The 12,003-nt window shown below is 53.5% G+C and overlaps 1 protein-coding gene across 6 annotated transcripts in view; it reads left to right on the forward strand.

The window, feature by feature from the left end:
- MAEA (macrophage erythroblast attacher, E3 ubiquitin ligase) overlaps positions 1-12,003 on the forward strand; it is a 52,494-nt gene that overhangs the window by 15,099 nt on the left and 25,392 nt on the right. For 4 of the 6 annotated variants that reach the window (XM_004038321.4, XM_004038322.4, XM_063705161.1 and 1 more), the window contains exons 2-3: positions 7,665-7,847; positions 11,091-11,294. In XM_004038321.4, the coding sequence (XP_004038369.1) occupies positions 7,665-7,847; positions 11,091-11,294 (387 nt within the window). Of the gene's footprint in view, positions 1-944; positions 5,397-7,664; positions 7,848-11,090; positions 11,295-12,003 lie in introns of those variants that run through there. The other 2 variants (XM_004038323.5, XM_055384312.2) reach the window with 2 other exon arrangements.

Genomic DNA, 12,003 nt, shown 5'->3' on the forward strand with positions numbered 1-12,003 from the left:
TATGTTGCCCAGGCTGGTCTCCAACTCCTGGCCTCAAGCAGTCCTCCCACCTTAGCCTCCCAAAGCACGGGGATTCCAGATACGAGTCACCATGCTTGGCCCTGAAAATTACTTAATTATTTATTTGAGACGGAGTCTCGCACTGTCACCCAGGCTGGAGTGCAGTGGCGTGGTCTCTGCTCACTGCAAGCTCCGCCTCTTGGGTTCACACCATTCTCCTGCCTCAGCCTCCCGAGTAGTTGGGACTACAGGCACCCGCCACCACGCCCGGCTAATTTTTTTGTATTTTTAGTACAGACGGGGGCATCGTGTTGGCCAGGATGGTCTCCATCTCCTGACCTTGTGATCTGCCCACCTCGGCCTCCCAAAGTGCTGGGATTACAGGCATGAGCCACCACGCCCGGCCCCTGGTAATTTATATTGAGTGTTTAAATGAACATATTCGGGATAAATTGGGTTAAATAAAATATATTAAAACACATTTCATGTGTTTCTTTGTACTATGGCTACTAGAAAATTTGAAACTCTGCAAATGTGTCTCACGCTATACTCTATTGAATTTGAAACTATACAAATGTGTCTCACGCTATACTCTATTGAATGGTACTGCTTTGTGGCTTTATCCTTTTTTTATCTGCTTCGGTTTCTCAGAGATGTTTTAAAAACAAAAAAGTTGTACTGATGTTTCTGTCTTTCCATAGCCATCCAGATTTATGATGATTATTGATACCGTGGACTTCTCTTCACCATCTTATTTTGCTTTCTATTTCCTATGCTTTTGTCTTCATTTTTTCATTTTTTTTTTTTTTTTTTGGTGGATCGTTAAGGTTTTCTTTGTTCCAGTTAATTTCCTCTTGTGGTTTGTCCAGTTCACAGCCATGCTGCAATTGTGGCAAATCAAAAAGGTCTCCACACATTGCCAGATGTCCCCTGGGGAGCAAGTTGTCCCTGTAGAAAGCCGCTGCACTAGGTGAGCCCGGCCCTGGTGAGGGTGCCTTGTGAATGGAGCCTGCTTGTGCTGCTGTGCCCGGCTGCTTCCAGGCGGCGTGGCCCTCCCTCTGATTGCTGGAGGACTCTTCTGTGTGGACACACCGTGGTTTGTTTACCCGTCCTGGTCAATGGACAACTGGAACTGTGGTGAACAAGCATTCCTGCACCTGTATGTGGATATTCTATGTCCATTTTTCTTGGGAGTGGAATGGCTGAGTCATCTGGTAGGTGTCTTTACCTTTTAAAGAACTAAGCGCTTTTTCCAGAAGGATCATCAGAACTGCTGCCAGCAACAGTCCAGGTATCCCGGCTCCACCAGCATGTGGTGGCGGCCTCTTGACTTGGAACTGTTCTTCTGGGTGCCAGGGTTCTCCAGAGAAACAGAGCCAGTGGCATCCGCGTGTGTGTGTGCGCGCGCGTGTGTGTGGCAGTGTGCGTGCGTGTACATGCACACGCGTGCATGTAAGGAGCTGTGTCACAAAGAATTGGCTGGTGCAATTATCAAGGCTAAGTCCCAAGCCGGAGACCCAGGAGAGCTGAAATGTAGTTCCAGTCTCAGTCTCAAGGCCTGAGAACCAAGAGGGCTGACAGTAACAGTTTTAACCCGGAAGCTGTCGGGCGGGCGGGAGATCCAAGAAGAGCCAGGGTTTTAGTCCAAGTGCAAAGGCCAGAAAAGACCATGCCCCGCCCACAGGAGGAATTCCTTCTTACCCAGCCTTGCCTTTCCCTTCAGGTCCTCAGCAGATTGGGCAGGGCCCCTCCCCAAAGGGGAAGGCTGTGGGCTTTCCTCAGTTTACCCATTCAGACATTAATCCCATCCCAGAATGCTCTCACAGACACACCCAGAATAATACTTGGCCAAATGTTTGTTGGGGAACCTGGCAGCGTCAAATGGACCCATAAAATTCACCATCGCGCTTTCCGCTGTGGTCTAATTTGCATTTCCCTGATGACTCACGGTGTTGCACGTCTTCCTAGAGATTACCTGCCCTTCATAGAACTTCTCTGTGATGTTCCTGTTCAAACCTTTTCCCCATTAAAAAAATGGGATTGCTAACCGGGCGAGGTGGCGGGCACCTGTAGTCCTAGCTACTCAGGAGGCTGAGGCAGGACAATCACTTGATCCCGGGAGGCGGAGGTTGCAGTGAGCCAAGATCGCGCTATTGCACTCCAGCCTGGGTGATGGAGTGAGACTGTGTCTCAAAAAAAAAAGAAAAGAAAAGAAAAGTGGGTTGGGGGGCTTGCTTGTCGTAATACTGAGGCTGCAGGAGTTGGCTGTATTCCAGATGGAAGCCCTTTGTCAGCTGTGCTGTGAAGGCCTTCTCCCAGTCTATGGCTCGTGTTCTTAACTTTCTTACATTGTTTTCTGAAGAGCAGAAGTTTTAGTTTTGATAAGGTTCAGAGGATGGATTTTTCTTTTACAGTTGGTACATTTTGTATCCTTCTAAGAAATTGTTGCCTGTCTCAAGGATGCAAAGATTTTCTCCCTTGTTTCCTTCTAAGGAGTTTCACAGTTTGAGCTTTTGTGTTTAGGTCCGTGATGCATTCGGAGGCACTTTTCATGGGATGTGAGGTTTGGGTTGAGGGCCATCCCTTCCCTGTCCTGGCTGTTGCAGAGACTGTCCTTCCCCTCAGATGCCTTGACCCCTTGCCTGGATGTAAACAGACCCTGCCTGTGGGTCCTTTTCTGGGTTCCCCACCCTGTATTACCCCTGCATCCATTCCTAGACCAGTGCTATACTGGCTTCAGCACTCTAGCTTTATAAGAAGTCTTGCAGTCAGGTGCCATTTACCAAAATTCATTAGAATTTTTGTTAACATTTTTTAATTTAAAAAGATACTATTATATATGTATAAAATTTGCCATCAGCCATTTTATACAGCAACCACTTTATCCATTTATAGCGTAGACACCGTTCCGTAAGCACACAGTACAGTCATACCATCTGTATCACCGGGACCCTCTCATCTTGCAGACCGGAAACTCCATAGCCATTGAACAAAACCGCCTCCTCCCCACCCCAGCCCCTGGGATCCAGCATTCTGCTTTCTGTGTCTAAGAGTTGGACTGTGTGAGACACCTCATACAAGCAGAGTCATGCAGATTTGTCTTTTCATGGTTGACTTATTTCACTTAGCATAATGTCTTCAAGGTTCACCCCTGTTACAGTGAGTGAGAGGATTGCCCTCTTTTAAAAGGCTGAATACTGTGCCACTGTGTATTGTGTTAGTTGTCCCCAGGGGGACGGAACTGATAATATACAGAGGTAGATGAGGGGATTTATTGGGGAACTGGCTTGTGTGATTACAGAGGCTGAGTCCCCCAGCAGACCTGCACCCCAGAGACCCTGGGAAGCTGGTGCATGGCTCAGTCCAAAGCCAAAGGCCTGAGAACCCTGGGGGATGCTGGTGTACGTCCCAACGTCCAAAGGCCAGAGACCCTGGAGTTCTGATGCCAAAGGGCAGGATCCCAGCTCCAGGAGGGACAGGAAATTGCTTATCCTCTGCCTTTCTTGTTCTGTCTGGGCCCCAGCGGACTGGATGGCGCCACCTACCTGGAGGACATCTTCCCACTCACCCACCAGTCTCCTCTGGAAACACCCGCACAGGCACACCCAGAAGGAATGCTTCACAGGTTCTCTAGGTATCCCTAATCCCATCAAGTTGATGCCTGAAATGAACCATTACCTGTGCAGATACGGTCATGTGTCACTTACATGGAAAAACTCTCAGAAATGCATCGTTAGGCGACTTCGCGGTGTGAACATCGCGGAATGAACTAACAGGAACCCAGATGGTGTGGCTGCTGCACGCCCGCACCATGGTACAGCCTGTGGCTCCTGGGCTGCAAACCTGTACAGCATGTCACTGCGCTGAATACTGCAGGCAGCTGTTCCACGGTGGTGTTTTGCATGGAACACATCGAAACATAGAAAAGGTGCAGTGAGAATGCAGTATCCTAATCTTAATGGGACCACTATCACCTGCACGGTCTGTTGTTGACCAAAATGTCGTTATGTGGTGTGTGACTGCCATGTTTTCTTTCTTCATTCCGCTGGTGATGGACACGTGGGTGGCTTCTGCCTCGTGGCTGCCATGAACACAGGTGTGCAGATACCTCCTGGGACCCTGCCTTCAGTTCTCGTGGCCTGCTGGGGACTCAGGAGCCTTGTGCCTAACGTTCTGAGGAATTGCCTCGCTGCTCTCCACACTGCGCCGGGCACGTTCCCTGGCGCTGCACGCGTGTCCCGCTGCTCCGCTTCCTGCTGTGGCATAGCTTGTGGTGTTGAGTGATCGCCGTCCTAATGGGCACGAGGTGATGCCTCACGTCTGCACTTGTGTCCCCTGAGCAGTGGTTGGTCGTGTGGAGCATCTTGTCATGTGCCGCTTGGCCATTAGTTTATCTTCTCTGTACAAGTGTCTAAGTCCTTCACCCATTTTAAAATTGGATATTTCCTTTGGTTGTGGAGTTGTAGGCGTTTTTAAAAGTGCATTCTGGATAGTATCTCCATATGCAGATCCCTGGGTTGCAGCTATTTTTTCCCATTTTTTACTCTCTTGGTTTTTCCTGCTCTGCAGTTTTTAAGTTTGATGTAGTCCCATTTGTCTCTTTCTGTTGCCTCTGCTATTAGGAATCTATTTTTAATGCTTTGCCCCTTTTCACCGTTCTTCCTGTGATACGGTCTGTGAGGTTGCCTGTCCTCATTTGGGCGAGTTGTATCTTCTGCGGGCTCCTCTCTGCAGTGCTGTTTCTTGTGTCTTAGAATCTGCTGGCCCCTCTCTGCATTGCTGTTTCTTGTGTCTTACATTGTCTTTCTCCATGGATTTATTGTGTTTGATCACTAAGCAATATTTCTGAGTAGTTTTTCTGCCAGGAAGGTTTGTGTGTGCTCAGCTTACAGCCCTTGCGTATCTGAAAGTAACTTCAGTTTGTCCTCATTCTTGAGTGATAATTTGGCTCGAGTTAGAGTCTTTAGCATTTCTGAAATTCCACTCACTCCGTCACCAAATGCCCTTTAAGGAGCCTGTGAAGGGGCTGTTGCTAACCTGCCAGCCCAGGCCAGTGGAGGGGAGCTTTTAGGGCCGGGAGTCACGTGCTGGGTCCCCCGGAAGAGGAGGCGGTGCTTTCCGGGGCTGGCCTGGCTCCTCTGGGGGGCGTGGATGTGGGGAGGAGCTGCTGTCTGGGTCAGCAGCTGCCCTGTTGGAGTGAGAGGGGGTGCTGCGCTCATCCCCTGAACTCAGATTGGATAGCCCCGGGCCAGCGCTGGAGGAGGAGCAGAGGCAGGGAGGTGGGAGGAGCGTGCGCAGAGGCGTGGGAGGCCTGAGGAGTAAGCGGCTGGATGTGGACCCTGAGAGCCACTGGCAGGGAGGTGGCGTCTTCCAGTTGTGAAGACACCGTGGCCCCGGTGAGCCCCTCCCCGGCCTCCTTCATGCCTGCGTTCTGCGTAACCGTGGCGCGTTCTGGGCAGGGCCTTTTCCCTTGCACTGGGAGCACAGGGTTCCTGTCTGCAGCACACCAGCTGCCCGGAGCTCTGCCCTGTGCCTGAGCGGCGTCAGCACCGCGGTGAGGCGGACGGCCCGGCAGGGGTTGGAAAGTCCAGAAAGGCCCCGTTCCCGCGTAGAACTTGAATGCAGCTAAGGGACGTCCAGAGAGGCCTTTCCTTTTCTGGTGGCGGTCTGGAATGTGCTCGAGTGCGGATGCTGTGTGGGTTCCTCCGCGCGAGCGAGGGTGGTTGTGCCGCTTTGTCTAATGGTCTGATGGCGAAGACTTTCTGTCCTGCTCTTGTGAGGCGCCTGCACAGGCAGAGCAAAGACTGAGTATATGCCTTGCGTCGTTTAGAAATTCTACCTCGTGGCAGGACACACTCAGATAGGGTCTCCGGTGGGAGAGTCCTGCAGGCCGGTGTCGGGCTGTGGTGTCAGGGCCTCGGGGGGGGGCCTTCCCCAGTGGGTCTCGTTGAGCTCGCTTGCACTGGTCAGGTATTTATGGAGAGCTGAAGTGCTGTCTGCTGTGACTTCCCATCCACTAGATGTAGAGCAGACGAAAAGAATCTTTCCCGTCTTTCCTAAGCAGTGCCGAATCCTTGGGAGAAATCTTGAAGGCAGGCAGTGTGGATGATGGGACCCCAGGCTGCGTGGCACCAGCAAGCTTGGTTCCAGATGCCACACACGGTGCCTGGCTTCGAGTCCGTCTCCTGTTGTCACTGCTTTGTGAGTCGGTTAAACGTGTTGTGTCTTGATAGCTTCCCTGCCGTCCTTCTCAACATCCTGACTCATTTGCTCACCAGCAAGTGTGAGTCCTGCTCGGTAGCAGACGGTGATGCTGGCTGCCATTTGCAAACCCTCCTGTGTGGCTGTCTGGTGTGGACGAGAGCGTGTGCACCCTGTCACCCGCGGTGGGTCCACGTCGGCCCTGGGGGATGTCTGAGTGGAGGGCAGCTGGGGCCAGGCCGAGTGGGGAGTGGCAGCCGGGGGGACAGGCTCAGGGCTGGCCTTGCCACCCGCCTCCTGCCCCTGCTTTCAGAGGGAAAGTGAGTCTGGGGAAGAGCCCTGCTGTGTGGCTCCTTCCTTGGCTGAGGCCAGTCCTGTCTCTGTTGCCCTGGCTGTCCCTACTTCTGGGAAGCCCAAGCGCTGAGCTGCGTCCAGGTCTCCCTCACTGCAGCCCTGCCTTCCTCACGTGGCCTCACGGCTAAGCACAGTGGCTGACACGAGGTCGAGGCGTGCCCAGGGCCGGGGGAGCAGGCGGTACCCGAGAGTCTGTCCTCCATGGTTGGGCACGGCTGGAGAGGAGGCGGAGGTGGAGCGCTTGTTCCGGCACAGCTGCGACGGCAGAGTTGGGCCCACTGCTCTTGGGCGGCAGCACGGCCGTGTTGCTGATGTGCTGTGTGGTGAGCTGCCGGCCGCCAGCGCAGCCAGGACCGCGGGCAGTGTTTCCTGCGGGAGCCCGGCCACAGAGGCCGGGGAGCGCTGGGGCGTGATTCTGTCATGCTGCTTTCAAACCGTAGAGCACAGGAAACGGGCGGAGAAGAACTCAGCAGCGCTTCTCTCAGAGGGACAGAAAACTAACGATGACTTTAAGATTCTCCTTGATAGGCTTATTTTCCACAGGGAATGGATGGTTCTTACGAGTGGGGAAGGCAAATGTTGTCACACAGGAGAGGTGTGGGTCATGCGCTTGTGGCTTCACGTGCGTGTTTGAGGCTTGCTGTGCCCAACCCCAGCCCGTGTGGAGCCCACGCCCCATGCACCGTTGTCCCTGCCCGGCCTGGCCTAGTGTGGTGGCGCCTGCAGCCGCAGCAGCTTGGCTGATCACCGGCCAGGCCTGTGTTTTACCGTCTGATAGCCTCACACCCTGGTCACTCCTCTCCTGTTTGGAAATTTCTTTAACTGTTCGTTATTCTGGATGAACTTTGGGATTATTTTGTCAACATACACGTACAATGTTTTTGGCAAAAATTGAGGTTGCTTCTCATCCAGGGATGTGGAGTGGCTCTCCATTCAGCAGGGCTTTTGTGGGTCTTGGTTGAGGTTTAGAGTAGATACTATGAGACCATGAACCTTCTGAGACTTCTGCCTCTACAAGTGCCTTGAGGAGACCTGGTGTGTCCTGGGTGTGGGGCTGGTGGGGCTCACACCAGGGGAGCAGATCCCTCACCATCCTTCTTCCTCTCCAGGTGCCCTACGAGACGCTGAACAAACGCTTTCGCGCCGCTCAGAAGAACATTGACCGGGAGACCAGCCACGTCACCATGGTGGTGGCCGAGCTGGAGAAGACGCTGAGCGGCTGCCCCGCCGTGGACTCCGTGGTCAGCCTGCTGGACGGCGTGGTGGAGAAGCTCAGCGTCCTCAAGAGGAAGGTTGGTCCCGCCCGGCGGTCCCTCTTCGGTCTGGGGCATGGACACCCCTTTTGTCTCGAAAATGAGTCCTAAGACAGGCAAGCTGCAATGATGGGAACGCGGGAGGTGCGGTTGGGGGCCCCCTTCCCTGCTGTCTGCCTTCTGGGGCCACTGTCGGCTGAGCAGGCCAGCTTCCTGTTCCTGTAGAGACCGTGTTGTCTTGCTCCAGGAGTGTCCAGAGTCCAGGCCACAGGGAGACCAGGATGTATAGCAGGTTGATTGATTTTTTTTTTTTTTTTTTTTTGAGACAGAGTCCCACTGTGTCATTCAGGCTGGAGTTCAGTGGTGCGATCTCAGCTCACTGCAGCCTCCACCTCCCGGGTTCAGGCGATTCTTCTGCCTCAGCCTCACGAGTAGCTGGGACTACAGGCGCCCACCACCATGCCCGTCTAATTTTTGTATTTTTAGTAGAGACAGGGTTTCACCATGTTAGCCAGGCTGGTCTCGAACTCCTGACCTCAGGTGATTCACCTGCCTTGGCCTCCCAAAGCTGAAATTACAGGTGTAAGCCACTGCACGCGGCCTGATCGATTATTTTTAGATGGAATTTCACCTCCAAGGAGCGTGTGGAGTTCCTTGTCACTGGGATTGGTGGACAGGGGCGTTGGGACTAATCTGGCCCACTGAGGACACCCAGAAAGTGGGATGAGATATCTTGAAACGTCGCACTGAAAATACCCAATAAACCATGAAACCGAAAGGAATCGCCAGGCCAGAACCGGAGGGCAGGGGTCAGAGGTGAGCAGCAAGAGACTGCTGTTGCCCCCTGGAGTGCTGGCCAGGCCAGATGGAGGTGAGGACCGATGACCCAGGCCTTGGAAAGTGGGGCCCAGTGGAGAGAAGATGGGACCCCACGGTACTACAGCTCAGGGTGGGGTGTACCAGAAGTGGACTGGCGTTGACACAGCGTTGCAGCCTACGTTCAGAGGACTGGGGTGATTGGAGACCCTCAGCCTTCACTCCAGTGAGGTGGTCCCGGCTGGTGGTGCCTTCCAGCTCCGGGCAGAGTCAATTCAGATTCTTTCTTGGGGAGGATACCTTCAATATGGGTATAAGATGATTCTTAGATTCTCAGTTTTCAAGTACAACGTCCAGCACAGAGACAGCCTAAGCGACAGTGAGACCCTGTCTCAAGACACCACGATGGATTGGAGACCCAGCAGGCAGTAGACAGAGGGCTGCACGGACTGCAGGTGCAGGGGCTGCCAGGTGCCACACCTTACTGTGCTTAAAGAACAGAAGCAGGCTGGGCGCGGTGGCTAACACCTGGAAAGCACTGTGGAAAGCTGAGGCAGCAGAATAACTTGAGCGCAGGAGTTTGAGACCAGCCTGGGCAGCACAGGGAGACCCCATCTCCACAAAACATAAAAAATAGCCAGGCGTACTGGTGTCCTCCTGTAGCCCCAGCAGATACTCAGGAGGCTGAGGCAGAAGGATTGCTTGAGCCCAGGAGGTCAAGGCTGCAGTGAGCCACGATCATGCCACCGCACTCTCTAGCTGGGCGACAGCGAGACCCTATCTCAAAAAAAGAGTTTGAAAGTCTCTGCAGGGAACAGACAGTATAAAAAGTGACTTAAGGCTGGACACTGTGGCTCACTTTGGAAGGGCGAGGCAGGTAGATTGCTTGAGCCCAGGAGTTTGAGATCAGCCTGGGCAACATGGCAAAACCCCATCTCTACAAAAAATAGCCAGGCGTGGTGGCACACACCTGTAGTCTCAGCTAATTGGGAGGCTGAGGCAGGAGAATCGCTTGAGCCCAGGAGGTCGAGGTTGTAGTGAGCAGAGATTGTGTTACTGTACTCCAGACTGGGCAACAGAGTGAGACACTGTCTTAAAAAAGTGATTGGCCAGGCACAGTGGCTCACGCCTGTAATCCCAGCACTTTGGGAGGCCAAGGCAGGCGGATCACCTGAGGTCAGGAATTCAAGACCAGCCTGGCCAACATGGCGAAACCCCGTCTCTATTAAAAATACAAAAAATTAGCCGGGCATGGTGTACGCCTGTGGTCCCAGCTACTCGGGAGGCTGAGGCAGGAGAATCACTTGAACCCAGGAGCTGGAGGTTGCAGTGAGCTGAGATCGCACCGCTGCGCTTCAGCCTGCACAGAGACTCTGTCTCCAAAAAAACAAACAAACAAAAAAAAATTCAGAATTTAAAAGGAATTAAAATTTCAAGAAATGGGAAATATAATAACCAAAAATGAAAAACTCAACATTTGCCTATAACAGTTTAACAGTTAACAGACAAAGCTAAAGACAGAATTAGTGAACTGGAGGGTGATCGAGAATGGAGCACAGAGACTGAAAAATCAAAGTGGCTGCGAGAGTAAAGCATGGAATAGAGCAGAAACCTGTGGCGTGTTTCACCAGAGCCCACCAGTGGGTGGGGACAGAGATGGTGCGGGGAGAGTTACCAAGGTTTCAGAACTGATGAGTACCACCAGGTCAGAATCCGACACAGAGTAAGTGAAAATAAACCGACATGGGATTTTCCCGTGGTGGAACTGAAGAAAACAGAGACAAAGAAATATTTGAAAAGCTCCTGAGGGCAAAAGATCACTTCCAAAGGGGCAACAGACAGCCGGACAGCTGATTTCTGCACAGCAGTTGGAAGCCAAAATTGGTAGAATGTGCTGAAAGAAGCCAGCCCGGATCCTGGATCTGTCCAGTAGTCAGTCGCCGTGCGTGCTGTCAAATTGTAACGAAGAATTCAGTTCCTCAGTTGCACCACTGCCCTTAAGTGTGTGGCGGCCACGTGGGCTGGTGGCAGCTGTGTTGGGCAGCACAGGCCTGGAACGTTTCTATCTAGCCTGATTCATTTTTAACAAAATTGACTTTAAGAAAAAAAGTATTGCAAAAGATTTTTTTTAAGTCACCTTATAATGATAAACAGTTTAACCAGAAAGGCATAGCAAATTTGAAATTGTATGCATCTGGCAACATGGCTTCAGGGTATATTAATATAAAGCCAGAAATAGCAGAGAGAAGCTGCAGATCCAGGGTGGTGGATTTTCACTGCCTCTGTCTGCAGCTCTTGGGCCGGGCACACCTGCCTGGTGGACTCGGTAGAGCACGGTTTTTTTTCTGTCCCTTAATCCCCGCTTTTCTCCTTGTGAGTGTTGTGGATTGGGGCAGCCTGGCCTCCCTTGGTGCAGGGCTGTGGGGCATCCCTGTCCTGAACGGGCCTCTGTTGTGTGTGGCTCAGGCGGTGGAATCCATCCAGGCGGAGGATGAGAGCGCCAAGCTGTGCAAGCGCCGGATCGAGCACCTCAAAGAGCACAGCAGCGACCAGCCCGCGGCGGCCAGCGTGTGGAAGAGGAAGCGTATGGATCGCATGATGGTGGAGCACCTGCTGCGTTGCGGCTACTACAACACGGCCGTCAAGCTGGCGCGCCAGAGCGGCATCGAGGTGGGTGCCCGCCAGACGCAGGCACAGCGCCCCAGCTGGCCCCAGGCCTGTGGCCAGCCGCCCTGTGGCATGTCCCCCGGCATGCCTGTGTCCCTACATGCTTGTGTTCCCCTCCCCCCACCCCCGTGTGCGTGTGTCCCCCCTCCAGTGTGTGTGTGTCCCCCTCCCTGTGTGCGTGTCCCACTCCCCCGGTGTGCGTGTCCCCACCCCCGTGTGCGTGTGTCCCCCCTCCAGTGTGTGTGTGTGTGTCCCCCTCCCCGTGTGCGTGTCCCCCTCCCCCCGTGTGCATGTCCCCACCCCTGTGTGCGTGTGTCCCCTTCCCGTGTGTGTGCCCCCCCCGTGTGCGTGTTTCTCCCCCACCCCGTGTGTGTGTCCGCACTGTGGTGAGGGCCTCCTCCCCAGCTGAGAGGCCCTGACCCTTGGTGGAAACGCACCTGGGACTTAGCCTTCTGAAGGCAGGACGTCAGTGTCTAAGCGGCTCTCCAGGTTCTTCTCATTTCCTGTGGTGTCTGCACACATCCTGCTTAGGATTTTCCCGCCCGCTGCCTGCACCCTGGGTTTTGCGCTGACACATGCTCCATTGCTGCCTCGTGAGAGCTTTGCCTTTATCTCAGGAGGGTGCGTTTTCCGTGTTTTCTGCGGCACCCTGTAGAAACACGTGGCACCCTTGCCCTCCGTGGGTACAGCTGAGTAGACGCTGGGCGGTGCT

The sequence above is a fragment of the Gorilla gorilla genome, chromosome 3 (genome assembly GCF_029281585.2).
Source record: "Gorilla gorilla gorilla isolate KB3781 chromosome 3, NHGRI_mGorGor1-v2.1_pri, whole genome shotgun sequence".
Lineage (NCBI taxonomy): Eukaryota > Metazoa > Chordata > Mammalia > Primates > Hominidae > Gorilla > Gorilla gorilla.